The 22628-nt window shown below is 46.4% G+C and overlaps 1 protein-coding gene across 5 annotated transcripts in view; it reads left to right on the plus strand.

Moving 5' to 3' along the window:
* Nucleotides 1–22628, plus strand: part of SETD2 (SET domain containing 2, histone lysine methyltransferase) — a 64885-nt gene that overhangs the window by 14451 nt on the left and 27806 nt on the right. For 3 of the 5 annotated variants that reach the window (XM_039368800.1, XM_039368802.1, XM_039368801.1), the window contains 9 exons: nt 762–5173; nt 6829–6960; nt 8208–8336; nt 9781–9904; nt 13579–13656; nt 13993–14090; nt 15474–15600; nt 16590–16724; nt 18527–22335. In XM_039368800.1, coding sequence (XP_039224734.1) covers nt 762–5173; nt 6829–6960; nt 8208–8336; nt 9781–9904; nt 13579–13656; nt 13993–14090; nt 15474–15600; nt 16590–16724; nt 18527–21601 — 8310 coding nt within the window. In that variant the 3' untranslated portion in view covers nt 21602–22335. Of the gene's footprint in view, nt 1–761; nt 5174–6828; nt 6961–8207; nt 8337–9780; nt 9905–13578; nt 13657–13992; nt 14091–15473; nt 15601–16589; nt 16725–18526; nt 22336–22628 lie in introns of those variants that run through there. The other 2 variants (XR_005559811.1, XM_039368803.1) reach the window with 1 other exon arrangement.

The raw sequence follows: 22628 nt of genomic DNA on the forward strand, positions 1-22628 counted from the left end.
GACCTGCTGAACACAGTCAGCTAAAGTTGTGACTTTAAAGTTGTGACCTTCTGACAAGTCCCATTGACTTGTCAGAAGGTCACAAAAGGGGATCAGGGGACACTGCAACTGTCATAAATACGAGTTAGTTGGATTCTGGTCACGTGACCCTGGGGATGCTGCAACAATCATTAGTGTGAAAACCAGTTGTAAGTCATTTTTTTTCAGTGCCATTGTCACTTTGAACTGTTACTAAACCAGGAGTAGGCAACCTTGGCTCTTTTATGACTCGGGGACGTCAACTCCCAGAATTCCTGAGCTAGCCACGCTGAGGGGAAAGGGAGAGGTTTCCATGCTGAGCCAGGCTGGCTCAGGAATTCTGGGAATTGAAGTCCACGAGTCATGAGGGGGCCTAGGCCAGAGGTAGGCCATCTTGTCTCTTTTATGACTGGTGGACTTCAACTCCCAGAATTCGTGAGCCAGCCACGCTGAGGAGAAAGGGAGAGGTTTCCAAGCTGAGCCCAGGGCTCAGGAATTCTGGGAGTTGAAGTCCACGAGTCATAAAAGAGCCATGGTTGCCTAGCCCTGCACTAAACAAACTGTTGTACGTTGAGGACTACCTGTATTTGCCAAATTAGTATATAACATTAAAAGAAAATCACAGTTACGAAAATCTACTATCAGTCAACTAACTATTGGTTTGGGTCAGAGTCTTTTTTTTTTTTTTAATTCCTCCTTTTTGAAACCAAATAGCTCTAACTTGATCCCATTTTGCCTTGTAGGGCAAGAGTGAAAATGTCCAGAAACCCGGCTTTGTCAAAGGCCCGGCGGTCTTCAAGGGGGTGGCGTCCAGCCGTTTCCTACCCAAAGGCACCCGGACGAAAGTGAATCTGGAGGAACAAGGGAGACAGAAGGTCTCTTTCAGCTTCAGCCTCACCAAGAAGACGTTGCCAAACCGGTTTCTGGCTGCATTGGGGAACGAGAAGCCAAGTGAAGGCCCAAGCACGTCGCTCCCACCCCTCCCGAGTGACTTCACTTCTAAGGCAAAAGCAGAACTCAGCGATCCCTTGGGGGTCTCCGAGGAATTTTCCCCCCCAAAGCCAAAGGCGGAACTGGGCAAGATTCATTTCAAGAAACATTTGTTAAACGTTACCACAAAACCTTTCCCAGTTTCTGCAGTGCCTCCAGTCCCAGTAGCTCCACCACCACCTGCTGCAGTAGAATTGGGGGAGATGCCGTCATCCCCTCCTCCCCCTCCTCCCCCTCCCCCTATTCCTCTGCAGATAAAGCCAGCTCCCACACCAGTGCTGATTCCAATAAGTGCACCCCAAGTTGCAGCACCAGCCCCCATCACTCCTCTGCTGATACCCCTTGTGGAAACCGCCATCCGAACGACAAAAGAACCACCGCCCAATCCGGCACAGGAGACTTTGGAACTACAGAATGCCGTGGTAGGGGGTTCTGAAGCACCCCTGGCTCCTGGTGTTTCTGAGGATGTCGAGCCAGCATTGGTGAAAAGACATCCCTGCGTTGCGAAGGAAGAAGAAATGGCAGAAGTTTCCAAGGGTGCCCCAGGTTCAAAGAAACCAAGGAGAAAGTTCTCATTGTCAGAGGGGGTGTTGCCAGGTTCTGAATCCGATGAAGATTCGGTGAGGACCTCCTCAAGTCAGCGGTCCCACGAAATCAAGGCAGCAGCCAGCTCGGAGAAAGAAAAGGACTCGCGGAAAAGCTCTGCGGCTTCAAAAACGGAAGAGCCATCAAAGGTCTCTCTGCGATCTAGATCAGAAAGGGATGAAAAATATTCCAGCTATTCACGACCGGAAAGAGATTCGAGGTACTCCTCCCGGTCCAGATCAGATAGAGAGAGGAGGCGAAGCCGCTCCCGCTCCCGTCCTAGATCTGAAAGGGGCTCTAGAACCACCTCATCTTATTCTAGATCCGAGCGGTCCCATTACTACGATTCTGACCGGAGATACCACAGAAGCTCCCCATATAGAGAGAAGACACGGTATTCCCGCTCTTACCTGGACAGCCGGGTGAGAGAGAGTTCCGATTCGGAAGAAGAATACCGGAGGATGCATTCTAGATCGTCTACAGATTCACGGCATGCGTCTTCTCACTCCTCATCTTACAGAGATTCCAGGACCTCGTCCTCTTACTCAAAGTCGGAGAGGGAAAGCAGCAAGTCAGATTCTGCTTATCCCGATGTGGAGAGAAGAGGAAAACAGGCCAGGTTAGAAAGGGAAACACGAAGGATTTCTGAAAGCGAAATATCGAAAAGGTGCTCCCCTGTCAGCGAGCTGCGACATCGGCGGGACGCCTCCCATTCTAAAGCAGAAGGCAGCGGGAATACATCCCGATCCAAGCCCACCTCTTCCAAGTCATCTGCACCCAAGTCAGATAAATTTAAGAGTTCTTTCTGTTGTACAGAATCTGAGGACATCAAAGATCAGTCTAATTGTGTAGACTCGGAGGCTTCTAGCGTACCAGACTGTGAAACGAAAACCGCTCATTTGCAGAAGCCAGAAACTGCTTCTCCAGTAAGTCAGTTCAGTGACTGCCTGACATTCGGAAAGCTGGAGGAATCAAAAACAGGTTCTCCTCTTTCTAAGATGAATGAACTTGCAGGAATGGATAGCCATATCAGTATTGACCCGGGATCTTTAGGTAACATAAGAGGTGATCATTTAAGAACATCTTCTCCAGTAGAACTGGATACAAATGGGTCCCCGGAAAGGAGGACCCCGAAGAGGTTATCCTCTTCCTTTGAAGTAGAAGAGATTGACCTGTCTTCTGACGATAATTTAGATAGACCTGAGCTACCCCGTCAAGCCAAAAGTCCTAGACTGTCATCAGATGGTCTCCAAAACCTATCTCTACCCAAAAGACACAATCCAGACGAGTCTCTTATTTTTTCTGGTGAATCCAAACTTCAGCTGCTGGAAGAAAAAATTGAGGTTTCAAATCTTGCTTCATCTGAATATGTATCTTCTTTTACCAAGCAGGTCAGTCACTCTAAAATCTTGTCTAAGGAAGGGAGTGATCCAAGAGATCCCTCTTGTAAAACCAAAGATCCCACCCCGTGCTACTTGCCAGAGGACGCCTCTGTTTCTTTGTGTTATTCAGAAATTGAAATTGAAGTGGAGCCTTCAGACACAGAAGCTACTCAAGAACCTCCTGCGGGCGTTCACGCGGAGATCCCCATTCAATCCTTCACGTCAACTGACATAGAGGATCAAAATCCATCCGGGTTGGCTCAGGAAAATGAGAAATACACAGGTTTCAGTTCAGTGGAGCCTACACCAGTCAGAGGTTTTAGAGCAGAAGAATATTTTGTGGAAGTAGACAATCAGCACGTTGCACAGCAACAACCAGCTTCTGAAAATATGCTCCATCTTGAGACTCCCATCCAACAGAAGGCTAAAGAAGTCTTAATGTGTCCTGAAGTTGCCCTGGAATTAGATATCCTGCCTGCAGAGTCCATTGTCCAAAAAGTGAAATCTCCTTTGAAGAATGAGCATTGCTATTATTTAGAGATGCCAGTGAAGGAACCAGAGAAGGAGGAACTTGAGGAGAAAGATGCAGTTGTCTTTGATGAAGGGACGGCGTCCGACATGGATGAACCAGCTCCTGGAGTTTTGGTGATGAAAGACAAAGAAGACTCTCTGATAGAATCCGCCTTTTCAGATATATTGTCCCCTTCTTGTCATATCGTTGTCACCGTAGAAGAAACCGAAACCATAGAAGAAGAGCCCAGATACGGTAGCGGCAGCAATACTCCAGAAATCTCTTCTGTCCACAATGAAGATTATTCCGATACGGCCGAAAGCGCAAGCGAGCATCCGAGCGACGAGAGCGAGAGCGAGGGCTCCGATTCGGATGATAGCAGCGTTCCGAGGAACCGCCTTCAATCTGTGGTGGTCATTCCAAAGAATTCCACCCTGACCCTGGAAGAGAGCAGCTCGTGTTCTTCACGCAACAGCCAAAGTAACCGACGTTACTTGGATCACTGGGAAGACAGCCGGCCCGAGTCCACCAAGCCGTTCTCGGAAGACATGCCCGATAGTTTGGAAATGAACAACAACCTGCCAAATGAAATCAGAGCTTTGCCTTCTAGAGAGACAGAGAGAAGCTTAGCAACGTCGACAGAGCTCAAGAGAACCGAGGGGCCGGCGGGTCTTCAGCCACAGGCCTCCCAAGCTCAGAGTGACGATGTCGACAGCACCAGCCACTCCGAGCCAGCCCCTGATGCTTTCCATAAGCCGGACGAGAGAATCGTCTATAGCGAGACAACTGCGGTCACTCGGTCAGTCGGCGTGTCCCAAGGAGAAGACCTGCACTACCTTTCCAGTTTTGAAATGACCAACACGATGTCCAGGTCGCAGGCCGGCGTTTCCAAGTCGGACCGTAGGCAGGGAAGGTCTGCATTTGCGGGTCTCTCCCATCCTGCCGATTTCTCGCGGGAGGATGGCTTTCATTCGACGGAGGACTTGGGGAGTTTGGGGTGGGATTTCTCCCAACCCGAGAAGCCCAGCAGCACATACCAACAACCTGATAGTAGCTATGGAGTTTTCCCAGGTTATGTTTACCCCCCACCGCCAGGCCCGTATATGGGGTCTCACGGTTATTGGCCTGACAGTGGCTACTGGGATCCAAGGCTGACCAACCGGCCTTCTGCAATTAGTTACGAGCGTATGCAAGGACAGGTCCCTGATTCGCTCACCGAGGATCATGAGGAGTACGAAGAAGTGGACCGATGGGTGGACGAAAGCCAACTCTATTTCCCTGACCAGTCGGTGAAGTTCCAGTCACGGGACCCCAGGGAAAAGGGGTCAGTGCAGGCCCACGAGATCAGCAGCAACTCGGCCAAAGACTTCCCAACGACTTCCCGAGAGAGAAAAGAACAAGAGGCAAAGGCGATGGAAAGAAGTGACATGAAAGAACGGGGGCCGCTAAAGAAAAGGTTAACTGACTTGGGGAGCGATTCGGAGAGCGACGGGGGCTCCCAGGAAAGGAAGAAAATCAAAACAGAGAGTGAGCCGTTGCCCATCCTGCCTCAGGGTTCCCCGACGGATCATCCGTTGTGTTTCATGGAAGACTTCCGGGACCCCCAGCGTTGGAAGGAATGTGCCAGGGAAGGGAAGATGCCCTGCTACTTCGACCTCATTGAAGAAAATGTGTATTTGACAGAAAGGTAATGTTATTTATTTGCGTCCCATCTTTATTAATTCTTCACGTAACTCAAGACGGCAAACTTATCTGCAACAACTTTCTTGTCGTATTTTAACAACCCTGTGAAATGGGTTAGGCTGAGAAATAGCACTTAATCCCAAGTTACCTGTCATGTTTTGTGCCTAAGGTGAAACTAGTACTCCTCATCACCTGGTGATTGGCCCAAAGTCACCCAGCCGGCTTTTATGCCTAAGGCGGGACTGGAACTCACTGTCTCCTGGTGATTGGCCCGTCACCCAGCTGGTTTTCATGCTAAGGCGGGACTAGAACTCACCGTCTCCTGGTGATTGGCCCAGAGTCACCCAGCTATTTTTTGTGCCTTAATACAGAAGTAGAACTCACTGTCTCACAGTGATTGGCCCAATCTCCTATCCAGCTTTCATGCCTAAGGAAGGACTAGAATTCCCCATCTCCTGGTGATTGGCCCAAAGTCACCCAGCCGGCTTTCATGGCTTAGGTGGGACTAGAACTCGTCGTCTCCTGATTTATTGCTAAAAATCTATCCACTGGTATCTTCTCAATTACTGGGTAGCGCCTGCTAAGAGTTAGATAAGGGTCAACAGAATTCAAGGAGAATTGAACTTAGCTCACTTGTGGGTTTGTAAATTTTCCAGGTTGATGTCCCTTTTCACTTCGCCCTCCTCAATTCCGCCACTCTCTCTTGCAAGGGGCATGAAATTCCAAACGTTGGGGACCTGGGCAGAAAAAGGCTTTCCTGCAGGATCCCGCCAGCGGGAATTCCTTGCCTGACAGGATCCTGAGCATACGAGGGGGAGGGGCAGGATTTTCGCTGGAAATCTTCTTTGTATTAATGAAATTAATTAATGAAATCAATTAAATAATGAAAAATGAGTAGTTAGAGCTAGGCTAACAGAATAAGAAAAAGGGGAAAATACACAGTCTTCTGCTCCAGGAGCGAAAAAAAAAATGCTTCTTAGAGCAAAGAGACTAAATCTAAAATGGGTGCAGTTGGCACAGAGGGGGCGGTACTAAATGTTGTGCCTAAGATTAAGAACAGGGTGGATCGTTACGATTCCTCCCTGTACTTTTGAAGAGCTGGAAGGGTGCACTGTTCATATCCATTAAGGAAAAAATGCTTTGGATCGGGTGTGAATTTACTTAGCAGGTGCAATCCAGTAACAGCTCATTAAAGTAGCTACATCTTTTTCTTTCTTCATGTGGCTGCAGAAATCGGATTGGGTGTGAAGTTTACTTCTGTGTGTGGAGGCTGGTTAAGAGTACTTACATCTTTTTTTGTGGGTTTATGTGGCTGCAGAATTGGGATCGGGTACGAATTTAATCATAGTGCCTGATAACTCATTAAAGCAGCTACATCTTTTATGTGGGTTCACGTGGCTGCAGAATTCAACCTGCAGTGGATAGGTTAGGAAGGCCAGTACAACTGACAGCTGTGACTTCGCATAGTTGCGAACATAAAGCAGCGGTATGTCCACCGAACACAGTTTTAAATAATGAACTTAACGGAGGTTCTGTTTCGCCTTTAACATAAGACACCAAAGTTATGAGAGAGCAAAATAATTGGGTCAGGCTTGTTTATCTTGTTCAAAAGAAAAATTTTCCTAATTTTTTTTTGTCAATGTAACACGATTTCCTTAGAAAAAAGAACAAGTCGCACCGGGACATCAAACGGATGCTGTGTGAATGTCCAACTGTTTCCAAAGAAGAAATAGCCCAGGGAGAGGTGGCGTGCGGGGAGGATTGTCTGAACCGTTTGCTGATGATCGAATGGTAAACCCTGTTTTGCCATCCTTTTCAACGCCGTGCAAGGAGAAAAACACCACCAAGCGGAATCCGTTCGTTGATGGTTAAAAGTTGCACATACCCAGCGTTTTTATTTTAACAATAGACATTGGTGGATGAGGAACATATGAGTTCCCCCCCTCCTTTTTTTCCCCTTTGCTAGGAGTCATGAGGTTTTGTTTTGCCCAGAACAAATGTATAGGCAGTCCTCGACGTACGACAGTTCATTTAGTGACCGTTCAAAATTACAACGGCACTGAAAAATGTTACTTCCTGACCATTTTTCTCACCACCATAGCAGCATCCCCATGGTCATGCGATCAGAATTCAGACACTTGGCAACTGACTCATATTTATGGCGGTCGCAGTGTCCAGGGTCACTGATCCCCTTTTGCGACAACAAATGTCTCGTTTACTAGCAGAATCTTTGAGTTCAGTTGTGGTTGTAAGTCAAGGACTACCTGTGGTGGATAGATAACTTGCATCTTAACAGGTATCCTAAACTTTCAACTGTCATTGAGCCCAAAACTATGATCCTAAGTAATGCTGGCCATTACTTAGATAACCATATGCCCATGATTGATTTTATAAACTTTGTTTTTTTGGGTGGAGGTCAAGGTTGTTAACAAATACTTTAACCACAATGTGTGTGGTTTTGGGTTTTGTTTTGTTTTTTTGTTTTTTTGCCAAAAATGAGAAGTAAATACTAGTTTTTAGCAATAAAATAAAATAAAAAAACGTGAATCATAGCCTTGCTGCGAACAGCTATAAACGTGGTCTAATTGTTGAGTGCCCTAAATGCAGTCACGTGACCAGTAGGAGGAGAGGTGTCAAAGTTTCAAATGAGGGCCATAAGCAGACCTGGGGAGGTCTGTCACTAAGGAACTAAGTCGAGGACTACCTGTATTGATAGGATTTAAACCTATTCCCCAATTTTCATTTGTTTCTTGCCTTCCTGCCTCTCCCACTTCCTAGAAGTAGGATCTCACTGCTGAGAGTGTCAAAATAGAGGCCAGTCTTCTCTCTGTAGGGATGATGTTCCACAGGGAAGGAGCCGCCACGAAGAAGGCCCTTCTGGGTCCCACCAGATGGATCTCCTTAAGAGGGGGGGACCCATAGCATCTCTTGCCTCCCTGTTCAGTTGGGTTGGGTAGATAGACCGGGAATTTACAGGCCTGAGAGAGATTCTGATATGGATCCAATGTGCTTGTCAACCTCCTCTCTGTTGTGCTCAGTTCCTCAAGGTGTCCCAACGGAGAGCATTGTTCGAATCGGCGGTTTCAGAGGAAGCAACACGCAGACGTGGAAGTCATTTTGACGGAGAAGAAAGGCTGGGGGCTCAGAGCGGCCAAGGACCTCCCTTCGTAAGACTTCACCAACTGCGCTCCGTTTTGAGAAGAAGAGAAATTGTGCAAAAAGGAAGCAGTCCCAGTTCTGTGGGCCTGGGGTGGATTCTCAGCCACACTTCTGTCTTCCTGATTCTATCAGTCATGGTTTTTTTAAATGTTTTTTGTTGGTGTTTTGTACCGTGCCTTTCATTTATCAATAACCCAAAGCAGTAAATATACCCAATCTTCCTCCCCCCTCCTATTTTCCCCTCAACAACAACCCTGTGAGGTGGAGTGGGACTGGCCCAAAGTCACCCGACTGGCTTTCAAGCCTAAGATGGGACTAGAATTCACAGTTCCCTGGTGATTTAAGTCAGATTTACCCAATTGACTTAGCTGTCTAAGGCAAGACTAGAACTCATCGTCTCTGGGTGATGGGCCCAAAGTCACCCAGCCGGCTTTTATGCCTAATGCGGGACTAGAACTCACCGTCTCCTGGTGATTGGCCCAAAATCAGCCAGCCAGCTTTTATGCCTAAGGCGGGACTAGAAATCACCGTCCCCTGGTGATTGATTCGGAGTTACCCAATTGTCTTAGATGTCTAAGGCAAGACTAGAACTCACTGTCACCTGGTGATTGGCCCAAAGTCATCCAGATGGCTTTCATGCCTCAAGTGAGACTAGAACTCACCACCCCTTGCTACCTTAAATCACTAAATCAGATGGGGAGAAGACACCATCTGAGGCTCTTCCCCAATTAGTAAATCTGGAAGTTAACAAGATTTAAAATGAAACACCTTCAAACCCACTTTTCCTCCTCCTCCTCCTCCTGTCTTTCTCTTAAGAAGGAACATAGATGCAGACAGTCCTTGAGTTACAACCATTCATTTAACCATGATTCGAAGTAACAACGCAACTGAAAATGGTGACCTAGGACTGCTTTTCACGTTTATGACTTACTTATGATCACGTAATCGACATTAAGACAACTTGGCAACTGACTCGTGTTTATGACGGTTGCGTTGCCTCGGCATCACGTGATCCCCTTTTGCGACCTTCAGACAAGAAAAGTCAATGGGGAAGCGGATTTGCTTAAGAACCATGTCAGTAACTTAATAACTATTGATTCACTTAACAATGATGGCAAAAAAAGTCATAAAATAGCCCAAAACTCTCTTCACAACTGCCTCGCTTAGCAACAAAAAGGTTGGGCTTATTGTAGTTGTAAGGCGAGGACTATGGAGCTGTGATTCACTTGGAGGCAGGAAATTTGTCTGGAGGCGCCACCGCCTGCCCCTGGATTCAGTTGTTGGTGAGAGCCCAGGTGCTTTGAAGAGAAGATAATCTGTACACAATGATACAGTTAAAATGAAATTCTGATGCCCTTCTCGAAAGAGATAGATAAAGAATCAGGTACCGCTGTGTCTTAGATTTGTGTGCCTTTTTTGCCCTCTTTTTAATCTTCCTTTCGGTTTGCTTAGTAACACCTTTGTCCTGGAGTACTGTGGAGAAGTCCTGGATCACAAAGAATTCAAAACTCGAGTGAAGGAATACGCCCGAAACAAGAACATCCATTATTACTTCATGGCCTTGAAAAATGATGAAGTGAGTGTCAATGTTTGTGGTAAAAAATATTAAGGATTGCAGCCGATGCTGTGGCTGGGAGCAGTGAGTGAAAGATGGTGTTTAAACAGCGTTTAAATTAAACCTGGGTGGGATAGGGTTGCGGGTAAATTCTCCCCTCTTTTCACATGACTTCTAAATGCAGTGAATATTTGTAACAATATTGTGCTGCGCTAATTGAAAGACTAATAATTACTTAGAGGATGTTCCAGGAGATTCTAATTAAATGTTTGTGCGTGTTAACGTGGATAACTTGCTGTAAGTTGTTCTCAACTTACGACCGTTTGTTTAGCGACTGTTCAAAGTCACAACCACTCTTGTCTATTTGTTTTACTTTAATTTGATACAAAAGCGGCTTAACGGTCGTTTGAAGTTACAACAGCTCTGGGAAAAAGTGAAATACGAGCAGTCCTCACACTTACAACCACCTCTGCATTCACACGAACACACAGTCAAAATTCAGGTGCTTGGCAACTGGCTCGTATTTATGACAGTCGCAGGATCCCCACGGTCAGGTCAAGATTCAGGCACTTGGCACCCGGCATGTACTTAACAACGGTTGCAGCATCTGTGGGTCACATGCTTGCCATTTGTGACCCCCCCCCAGCCGGCTTCCGAATATTAAATCCAGGAGAAGCCGGATTCACTTAGCGACTAAATAATAATAATAATAATAATGATAAAGTTGGAAGAGACCTTGGAGGTCATCTAGTCCAACCCCCTGCTCAGGCAGGAAACCCTATACCATTTTGGACAAATGGCTGTCCAGTTTCTTCTTATAAACTTCCAGTGTTGGAGCATTCACCGCTTCTGGAGGCAGGTAGTTCCACTGGCTAATTATTCTCACTGTCAGGAAGTTTCTCCTTAGTTCCAGGTTGCTTCTGTCCTTGATTAGTTTCCACCCGTTGCTTCTTGTCCTGCCTTCAGGCGCTTTGGAGAATAGCTTGACTCCCTCTTCTTTGGGGCAGCCCCTGAGATATTAGAATACTGCTATCCTGTCCCCCCTCATCCTTCTCTTCGTTAAACTAGACATACCCAATTCCAGCAGCCTTTCCTTATATGCTTTAGCCTCCAATCCCCTAATCATCTTTGTTGCTCTTCTCTGTACTCTTTCCAGAGTCTCAGCATCTTTTTTACATCATGGTGACCAAAACTGGATGCAGTATTCCAAGTGTGGCCTTACCAAGGCATTGAAGAGTGGTATTAATACTTCACGTGATCTTGATTCTATCCCTTTGTTAATGCAGCCTAGCACTGTGTTGGCTTTTTTGGCAGCTGCAGCACACGGCTGGCTCAATTCAAGGGATTGTCCACTAGGACTCCGAGGTCCCTCTCACAGTTACTACTATTGAGCAAGGTACCCCCTATACTATACCTGTGCATGTGGTTTTTCTTGCCTAAATGTAGAACTTTACTATTTTCACCATTGAATTTCATTTTGTTAAATAGCGCCCAGTGTTCAAGTCTGTCCAGGTCCTCCTGCATCCTAAGCCTGTCTTCTGGAGTGTTGGCTGTTCCTGCCAGTTTGGTGTCGTCTGCAAATTTGATGATTTCCCCTTCTACCCCCTTGTCCAAATCGTTGATGAAGATGTTGAAGAGCACTGGGCCCAGAACAGAGCCCTGGGGCACCCCACTACACACTTCCCTCCATGTAGATGCAGCAGTTCCATTGAGGACCAAATGACTCCCTTAACTGCAGTGATTTGCTTAACAGCCAGAAATGTCATAAAAATCAGACATGACTCACTTAACCACCGCCTTGGTTAACAGTGGAAATTCTAGTCCCAATTATGGTAGTAAATCAAGGATTATATTTATAGAGAATCTCTGGGCAGTAGTTGCTGTTTTTTACAATGGAACCGGCATAGCTTACGTACACTTGTGTGTGTTTTTGTATCTTTTCATTTTTTTAAAAATCCAAGTCAGGGTCTCTCTCTTTCTGTCTCTTGTCTCTCTCTGTCAGAACCCCTATGCATTTTGCCTTTCTTTCCTATCCTTTCATTTTTCGGGTTCTGCCATTCTAATGGGGGTGAGGGGGACCTATGGGTCTTCTGCAGTGTAATTCCTTTGCTTTGCAATTATCCTTTTTGAGGTATCTTTCTTGGCATGAGAATGGAATATGCCTCCAGCCATCTCTGCCTTATCTCCAGGCAGAGGGAAGACACCACAGAGAAACTTGGCAGCCTTGAGAATGGCACTTTATCAGTTCTTTCTCACAACAATTTGACACCTATGGATTGGCTCAGTTTGAACCAGCTGGATGGGCACTTGGGGTAGGGTTTGAATGGGTTTCTTTTAATCTTAACATTTTCTCGCAGGAAATCTTTTGAAAGCAGAATAGAATAGAATAAAGCTGGAAGGGACCTTGGAGGTCTTCTAGTCCAGCACCCCCTCCCCCCCTTAAGCAGCAGAACCTACGCCGTCTCAGACAGGTGAATGTCCAGTCTCTTCTTAAAAATCTCCAGTGATGGAGCGCCCACAATGTCTGGAGGTAAGCTGTTCCACTGCTTAATTGTCCTCACTGTTAGGAAGTTTCTCTTTAATTGCAGGTTGCTTCTCTCTTTGATCAGTTTCCAACCATTGTTACTCCTCCTGCCATCTGGTGCTTTGGAGAATAGTTTGACCCCCCTCTTCTTTTTGGCAGCTCCTCAGATACTGGAATAACTAATATCATGTCTCCCCTGTTTCTTCTTTTCTTTAGACTAGCCAAGCCCAAGTCCCGCAGCTGTTCTTCGTATGTTTTGGTCTCCAGGCCTTTGAGTATTTCAGTTGCTCTTCTCTGAACTTTTTCCAAGGTTCCAACGTCTTTTTTGTAGTCTGGTGACCAAAATTGGTTGCAGTATTCCAGGTGTCTTATTGTTTTGCGTGATGTTGATTCTATGCCTCTGTTTATACAACCCAGGATTGTATTAGCTTTTTGGGCTGCTGCTACACACTGCTGGCTCACAGTCAAGTGATCGTCCACTCAGACTCCAAGGTCCCTCTCACTGTTTTTGAGCCTAACCTGTACTTGTACCTTTGATTTTTTCCTGCCTAAACGTAAAATTTTGCTTTTCTCCACATTAAAACTCATTTTGTTGGATAGGGCCCATTGATCTTTTTGGATCCTGAGTTTGTCTTCTGGGGTGTTGGATACTCCTGCCAGTTTGGTATCATCTGCAAATTTGATGAGCTTCCCTTCTAGCTTACTCAGATCCTGCCTTACTATCCTGTTGTCAATACCTTCCAATAAAAGTTCCTGTTGAGACAATGCAAGTTTCAAGAGTTCTGCTTTCTTGGGAGGCTTAACTGAGGTAGGTTCCCCCTCCCCCTTAAAAGAGGTATTAGTAGTCCTTGTTTAACCACAGTAATTTGGAGATAACTCACTAGTAAGCATGTGGCCATAATACTGACTCATGACAGGGGTTCCATGACTTCCAGTTGCCGCTGTTAAACAAAACCTGCATGGTTGTTAAGTGAGGACATCTCGTGACTGCCACTTGCAATTTCCCACTGGCTTCCCCACTGACTTTGCTTGAAGGAAACCAGCAGGAAAGACCACAAATCAGCCATCAGCCAGTCACACTTCTTTAGCAGCAATGTAACTTTGAACGGTCGCAGAACAAGTGGTTGTTAAATGAGGACTAGCTCTGCAGCGGTTTCCTTTCCCTTTTCAGATAATCGACGCCACACAAAAAGGAAATTGCTCTCGTTTCATGAACCACAGCTGCGAGCCAAATTGTGAGACACAGAAGGTGAGTCGTGGAACGATAACGTTGGCACAACTTTTGCTTTCCTCCCGCGGGCTGACAATTTGAAGAGAAGTATTTTTAAATTAAAGTCGAGAGGGCAAATTATACAACCTGGGTTTTAAGTTCCGTTGGCTGTGTGTCCTCCTGTTCCCCCTTTTGTGTTGGCAATTCCTCAGCTGTGTAAATGTTTGTGTAAACATATATCTTTTGGCAGTCTGAAACCCAAGTATTTCAAAGCAGCCGTGATTTACAGCACATTTAAAAATTAAGATGCTGCCCATTATAAAGTTCCAGTTTAATCCTGTTGTCCTCTTTTGTCCTCCACCCTCCTGATTTTAGTGGACAGTGAATGGACAGCTGAGGGTTGGCTTTTTCACCACCAAGCTAGTAACTTCTGGCTCTGAGCTCACCTTCGACTACCAGTTCCAGCGATATGGGTAGGTGCTCCTTCCTTGCTTTAATCACATTTCTTTGCTATTTCTCTTCTGAGTAGGAAGAACTATAGTATTTTGCAGGTTATCTTCTTGGAAATATTCCATTATTCTTGCAGAGAAGAAATTGAACTCTGCAATATATTTGAGAGTGCAGCTGATTAGTTTGGAGAATTCAGTCTTTCCATCTTCTTGTTAAATATCTTTTTGATTGAAGGAGGGAGGGAAGGAAAGAAAGGGAGGGAGGTAGAGAAAGAAGGAAGGGAGAGAAGAAAGGAGACTGAAGGAAGGAAGGAAACAAGGAAGGAAGATGGAAGGGAGGGAAAAGAGGAAGGAGGGAGGGAGGAAAACGAAGTCATTTGTCTTAAAATCAGAGTAGCTCATGGTAGATAGGATGACTATCTTGAATGTGAGAATAAGAAACCTGCTTGGTACATGGTGTTGTCTAGATGATACAGAAGATGTTTTAATTCTGGGTTGATTAGCATTAGTTCTTTGATAGAGATGGATGATAGAGAAATACGAGAGAGAGAGAGAGAGAGGTAGGTAGGTAGGTAGGTAGATATAGGTAGATGAGATAGACAGACTGACAGACAGAGATATACATATGTATGGGTTGGATGGATGGATGGATAAAGTGACAGACAGGAGATAGAGATAAGAGAGACATGGTTAGATGAAATACCATGTTTCCCCGAAAGTAAAACCTGCCCCGAAAATAAGTCCTAACTTGATTTTTGGGAATGGGCCTAATATAAGCCGTGCCCCAAAAATAAGCTCTAGTTTTGGGGCGAGGCACACGCCTAAAGATCAAGCTAGGGCGGTGACTAGGGAAGTGGAGCTGCCCCACGCGCCCCACACCCATTTACCAGGCCTCACATGAATCGACACACCTGCCCCACCTCGCCGGCCCACTTTTTCTGCGGCCGAAGGAGCAGCTTCATTCTGCAGCTGTGCATGGAGCTCCGGCCTGCATTTCGCCCTCAGAGGCCTTTCCGGAAGGCCTGTGCAGCTGAGAACCGAGCTATACCTTTCCTGCGAAATGCAGGCCGGAGCTCCATGCACAGCCGCAGAGGCATTTCCTTCGGCCACAGAAGAAGTGTGCTGATTGATTGCGAGCTGGGATGGATGGATAGATGATGTAGGACGGGCGGACGGATAGATGATATAAGAGAGAGAGAGGGAGGGAGGGATGATAGATGAGGATAGGAATGTAGGACGGGTCTTACAGACAGGCAGATGATATAGGTAGATGGACAGATAGACACAGAAAGACAGACAAATGGATCATAGATACAGACAGACAGGCATACATGATGGAGAAGTAGAAAGATAGAAAGATGAGATGAAGCCTGTTTCAGTCCCTCACCGAATGTGTGTTTCCAACAGCAAAGAAGCCCAGAAATGTTTCTGTGGTTCCGCCAACTGTCGGGGTTATCTGGGTGGAGAGAACCGGGTCAGCATTCGCGCCGCGGGAGGCAAAATGAAAAAGGAACGGTCGCGTAAAAAAGATTCGGTAAGCACTGAAGGAGTGGGGGAGGGCGATTTTTAAAGAAACGGACTGCTTGGCGGATTCCTTTGGATGCCCCTGGATCTCCCACAGTCCCCCAAAGCTATGAAGGGCTGGGCAGATGCTCCAGATCAACAAACCAGCATCCTTGTCACTCTCCTTGGCCCAAGAGAGAGACTGAGGCGGCTTTGGAGTCCTTGTGTGCTGCCCTCCAAGTGTGTGAGAGCCCTAAAGCCTAATTGTCACATTGTGATATTGTAGACACACCGGTTCACTGTGATGCTTTCTCCCATGCTCTTCCTCATGTAAGTGTAGATCTGTATTTTTGTTGCCACTTCTACAAAAAAACAATGTTTTGCAACTTTAAACCAGTGGTTCTCAAACGTTCACTTTAAGAAGTGTGGACTTCTCCCAGAATCCCCTAGCCAATATGCTTTAATAGGGAAGGGCTTCAATTCCCAGAATCCCCCAGCTGGCCTGCTTTAAGGGGGGGGACTTCCACTCCCAGAATCCCCCAGCCAGCCATGCTTTAAGGGGGGGGACTTCCACTCCCAGAATCCCCTAGCCAGCCTGCTTTAAGGGGGGGGACTTCCACTCCCAGAATCCCCCACCGGCCTGCTTTAAGGGGGGGGGACTTCCACTCCCAGAATCCCCCAGCCGGCCTGCTTTAAGAAGGGAGGACTTCCACTCCCAGAATCCCCCAGCCAGCCATGCTTTAAGAGGGGGGGACTTCCACTCCCAGAATCCCCCAGCCGGCCATGCTTTAAAGGGGGGGGACTTCCACTCCCAGAATCCCCCAGCCGGCCTGCTTTAAGGGGGGGGGGCTTCAATTCCTCTTCCTCCTCTGTGCACTGATTACCTTGTTGGCTCATGAAACATGCAAGAAAAACAAGCTTAGAGAGGCACCAGCCCCCCCCCCCCCCCAGCTCAGCCTGAGACGGGAGGGTTCTGTGGCTGTGTGCCTCTTCTAGAATCTGTTCTTTGGCTTTTCATAGGTGGATGGAGAATTAGAAGCTCTCCTAGAGAACGGCGAAGGGCTCTCAGATAAGAACCAAGTCCTCAGCTTGTCCCGTCTGATGGTGCGAACCGAGACACCTGAACAAAAGCTCACCTGTCTCAAACTCATCCAGGTGAGACAATCTGTCCTGTCTTTTGCTGGGTGACTTGGTCACTAATCCAGAGGTGCTAATTGGAGGTTTGGAGACAAGGAGAAATAATGTTATTTTTAATGGCCTGGGGGTTATTGATGTAGGAAATTTGAGATTCTCATTCTTTATTTAAAACGGGCGAGAGATTTCAGCGAAAGTGAACTAGATGCTGTCCTTCTTCTTTTTGAAACCAATCAGTAAATTTTTACCCGAGTTCTTTAGAACAGGGTTTCTCAACCTTGACCCCTTGAAGATGGATGGACTTCAACCCCCACAGTTCCCCAGCCGGCATGCTTTCAGAGGGCTGGGCTTCAGCTCAGTTTGGTTGCTGGGGAATTCTGGGAGCTGAAGTCCACATATCTTCAAGGGGCCACGGTTAAGAAACGCTGAATTTAGAACAAATTCTTATCTGACCGAATGGAGAATTCTATGAGGAAGAAGCACGAAAAAAATTGGCCCTTCGTATTACAGGTAGCCCTTGACCTACAATGGTTTGTTCATAATTACAACAGCACTAAAAAAGTGACGTGACCATTTTTCACACTTGCAACCATTGCAGCATCCCCTCAGTCAAGGGATCAAAAGTCAGATGCTTGGCCACCTGGCTTGTATTTATGACGTGTCTTCAAGGGGAAACCCAGATTCGTTTAACAACAGTGTTACTAATTTGACAACTGCAGTGATTCACTTAACAGCTGTGGCAAGGAAGTTCATATAAAACGGCCGAATTTACTTAACAGATTTCTCACTTAGTAACATAAATTTTGGGTTTCATTGTGGTCATAAGCCGAGGACTTTGCGATAGGGCTTAGATCAAAGCCCCTGGATTTTATGCCAAACTGCAAATTCTGCCTTTGGGAAGATGTTGCCGAATTGGGCTAAATGCATCATTGCTGTTGCAAAAAGCGTCCCTGTCGTTATTTTTTTTCCACAAGCAGCAGCTGATGTTACATTATTTTAGCAGCTCCTCTTCCCTCCCTTTTCGATTATGATAGAAAAGAAAAACACCTTGAAACTCTTCTAAGGCCGCGCCCCCCTCCCCGCCCCCCATTTAGCAAATAACGTCAGATAGCCACCCTTCGCAAATATGTGGGCAATAGGGGCAGTCCTCGACTTCTGACCATTTGTTTCGGAGTTAACAGCAATGAAAAAAGTGATCTCTCGGTTATGACTGTCGCGGCATCCCCAGAATCGCGTGTTTAAAATTCGGACGCTTGGCATGTATTTAGAGTGATCGTAGTGCCCTGGGGGCCTGTCATCGCCACTGGTGACCTTTCCAGCTACAGTCCGACAAGCACAATCAGTGGGGGAAGCCAGATTAACAACCGTTGGCAGACTTAACAACAGCGACGATTTGCTTAACAACATGGCGAGAAAGGTCGTAAAATCGGATGTGGTTCACTTAAAACGACTGTCTTGATTAGCAACAGAATTTCTGGTCCCAATTGTGGTTGTAAGTTGAGGACTTCCTATAAATGAAGAATAGCTGTCCGACCAATGTCCGTGTTTACAACCTTTGCTGTATCTCACTCAGAATTAGCAGAATAACAGTTGGAAGGGACCTTGGAGGTCTTCTAGTCCAACCCCCTGCTCAAGCAGGAGATGCTATAAGATTTCAGAATAACAGAGGTGGAAGGGACCCTGGAGGTCTTCCAGTCCAACCCTGTGCCATTCCAGTCCTCTGAGTTTGCCATTACAGTTAGTTAAACCGGTCTCGCGTATAACCTTCTCTTAGTTTTCACTTGCTTATTTACTATTTACGCGCCTTTGTACCCCATACCAAGATGTCTTCAAAGGCCAAGGAGCCCACTTCAGATGAAGGAAGTAGCGGGGAGCAAAGGAAAGTCAATGCCCACGATGCCGGGAAGAAGATGGATGAGATAAAAGAAGAAGTGCTGGCCTGTTCTACCATCCCGGTCATTTTGAAGAACAAGATCAGAAAGGAGAGTAAAAAAACACCAGGGATGAAGACAACGATAGCAAGTCAGCAAAAAGCTCTCACCCCCACAATTACGCCCCCTACTGAGATGCCTTCGAAGCCAGAGGACCTCACGACGGATGAAAGTATTAACAAGGATTCCGGAATTGGTCTCAGTCTGAAGATGAACAGCGTCGATGCCCACGATGCTGAGGTGGATGTGATAGCAGCAGAAGAAGACCTGACTTGTTCTACCATCTCAGCTAATTTGGAGAATAAGGAAGGGGCCAGAGAAGCCGTGAATGGCTCACCAAGGACAGGACAGCAAAAAGACCTCCCCCACACTTCTAGACCCCACACTAAGGTGTCCTCAGAGCGTAAGACCTTTAATTCAGCTGAAGGAGGGAGAAGGAAGCGAAGGAGGTCCATCAGTCTTGATCTGAAGATGAAGATCATCAAAGCCTACCGTGCCAGGAAGAAGGCGAAGATTATTGCCCAAGAGGAAGGTCTGGCCTATTCCACTATCTTCACCATTTTGAAAGATAAGAAAAGGATCCGAGAAGCCCTCAAGGTGTTACCAGGGACGAGAAAAATCATTACACAGCCACGGAAACGCCTCGTCCGCCCATGTATCACCCACACCAAGGCATCTCCAAAGCCGAAGACCCCCAGTTCCGCTGAAGGGCGTAGCAAGAAGCAAAGGACGTCCATCAGTCTTGATGTGAAGATGAGGATCATCAGAGCATACGAAGCCGGGACGAAGGTGCAGGTTATCTCCAGAGAAGAAGGCCTGGCCCGTACCACCATCTTCACCATTCTGAGGGATCAGAAAAGGATCAAGGAAGCCATGAAGGAATTACCAGGGACAAGAACAATTATCACAAAACCACGGAAAGGCCACGTCCGCCCACTTGCACCCCTTACCAATGTGTCTTACAACCCAAATCCCACCCAGTTGCCCCCCATAACAAGGTGTCCACCTCCCCAAATCCCAACCAAGGTTTCTGCAAAGCCTACCGCCCACAGTTCAGCTGCAGGAATCATCAAGAAGCAGAGGACATCCATCAATCTTGATCGGAAGATGAAGATCATCGAAGCGTACGAAGGTGGGGAGAAGGCGTCCACTATTGCCAAAGAAGAAGGCCTGGGACACACCACCATCTTCACGATTTTGAAGGATGCGAAAAGGATCAAGGAAGCCTCGAAGGAATTGCCAGGGACAAGAAAAACCATAACAAGGCGACAGAAAGCCCTCGTCCCGCCCGTCCCGCCCCCTGCCGACGTGTCTACGAACCCAGAGACCCCCGCTTCAGCCGAAGGGAACGTCAAGAAGCAGAGGACGTCCATCGATCTCAACATGAAGATGAAGATCATTGCAGCGCATGAAGCCGGGAAGAAGGCAACTCTGATCGCCCGAGAAGAAGGCCTGGCCCATACCACTGTCTGGACCATTTTGAGAGATAGGAAGAAGATCAGAGCGCTGGCCAAAGGATCCGCAGGAACGGACACCACCATAACCAGACACCGAACGGGCCTCATCCACCAGACGGAACAGTTGCTGGTGCTTTGGATCGAGGATCAGATCCGAAAGAGGAACCTGATCAGCTTCCCTCGCATTCAAGAGAAGGCGCTCAGCATTTTCGCAATCCTGAAGGAGCGAGCCAGCGAGGCCTGGGCCCAAACCTTCGACGCCAGCCGCGGTTGGTTTCTGCGGTTTCAGCGAAGATTTAATTACCAAAACATACCCACCAAGGGGGAAACCACAGGCCTTGACCAAGACGCTGCCCGACGGTTCCTGGACGAGCTTGATGACCTCCTAGCGGAAGGGGGTTATTTGCCTGAACAGATATTCAGCGTGGACAAAACCAGGTTATCCTGGAAACAGTGGCCAGAGGGCACCTACCTGCACCGAGGAGCCCAAGCTGTGCCTGGATATAAAATCTTTCACGACCGAATCACTGTGCTCTTGGGTGGAAATGTCGCCGGGTTCAAGCTGAAGCCGTTTCTTATCCACAAATCGGAGGGTCCGTTTGCATTCCAAAACCTCGTCCAGGACACCCTGCCCGTGTATTACCGATCCGGTCAGAAGATTTGGATGACACGCGCCCTCTTTGAGGACTGGTTGATGACTTGTTTCACACCCCAAGTCAAGGACTATTGCTTGCAAAAGACAATTCCTTTTAAAATTCTCCTGATCGTCAGCCACGCACCGGGACATCCCCTGCATCTGAATAATCTCCAGCCAGATGTGAAGGTGGTTCACCTGCCCAGAAACACCGGCCCTCTCCTGCATCCGATGGACCAGGGAGCTGTCACAGCCTTCAAGGAGTTTTATTTGCAGGCCGTCTTGACCGAAGCGATAGCCATGATGGAAAAGAGCAGGGTGAGCTTGAACGAGTTTTGGAGACGGTACGACATCCTCCGTTGCATGGGAAACATTGCAACGGCGTGGCAGGGTGTCAGTGTGACCTGCATGCAAGGCCTTTGGGGAAAGTGCTTAAAACGTTTTGCGGATCTCGTCAGGAACTTCGAAGGATTCGACCCTGACGAATATTTGGACCAAACAAACCAGAACATTTTGACCCTCTCCCAGGCCCTCAATTTACAGATTGATGCTGAAGCCGTGAAAAAGTGGGTAGCGTCTATGGAGGGAGAACTTTCCAATGACGACTTAATTGAACTAAGAGAAGAACTGTCCACCCAGCAAGTGATGGAGGAAGGGGAAGAAGAAGAACAGATAGAAATTAAGCCTAAAAATTTCACCATGAAAAGATTGGCTCGTGTTTTCTCGGACGTTGAGAAAATTTTATCAGAATTGGAAAAGATGGATCCAGACACAGAACGTTTTGAATGGGTACGTGAGAGAATCCTTGAAATCCTGCAGTGTTACCGCGAAATATATGAAGAGAAAAAGAGAAAACAGAATGCAAACGAAAATTAGTGAATTCTTTAAGGAAGTTAATTCAATCATTCCTCTCCGGGGATAGGAATAAAACATCCAGACAATTGTCAACCCTCAGCTATGTCAGCGTATCCGAAATTTTCAAAATCACAGAAAAAGACTAAGTTTGCTTTCATTCAAAAAACACTAATTTTGGGTTTTATATCTGGTTAGTTTTATCTTTACAGGTCCTACAATTGAACTGTTTTATTTTTTTAAAGCAACGTCATGATGGCCAGTTTTTACTTGTGTAATAAACTAACTTTTTTTTATGCTGAGATTCGGTTTAACCTTTTTGTTTTGAATTTAGGCTACTTTAGGCTAAAAACATGGCTACAGTGTTAAAACTTTAGAAATCTCGATGTCCTTTAAATTGTCATAACAATATGCAAAGTTTTGAAAGGTAGTAAATTATTACAGTGTATTTTTTAATCATAAAAATATGTTGGGATTGAAGAGATCTTTGAAGTAGAATGTTCAAAAGGTTATTAAAAATGTCCATTTTATGAAAAATAAAAAAAAATTGAATACAGAAATCTGTAGTTAAGTCATAATTGCAATGGTCACGCTTAGGCTACTGTAATTTTCACTTAGTGAACATTTCACATGTTGCAGTCACTAAATGAGGACTTACCTGTATTTACATTAAACAGCCTTCAGAGACCTCAACAGAATTATGCAGGCCACTTTAGCTGACTGTGTTCAGCAGGTCAATGGTTCAAATCTCACCGGCTCAAGGTTGACTCAGCCTTCCATCCTTCCGAGGTAGCTAAAATGAGGACCCAGATTGTTGGGGGCAATGTAAATATACACACACACACACACACACACACTGCTTACTGGTGTACACCGCTTAGAGAGTGCCTGCACTTAAAGCGGTATATAAGTCTCATAAATAAATAAATATTTATATGTCAAGCCCAACTATTTTTTAAACCGGCCTTTTTTCACAATACTAACGATGGGTTATTTACCAAATGATCCTTTTATTGGGGAAAACTGAACACGATTCAAAACCTTCAGTCTA

The sequence above is a fragment of the Crotalus tigris genome, unplaced genomic scaffold (assembly GCF_016545835.1).
Source record: "Crotalus tigris isolate CLP2741 ecotype Arizona unplaced genomic scaffold, ASM1654583v1 scf7180000020932.1150333, whole genome shotgun sequence".
Taxonomy (NCBI): Eukaryota; Metazoa; Chordata; class Lepidosauria; order Squamata; family Viperidae; genus Crotalus; species Crotalus tigris.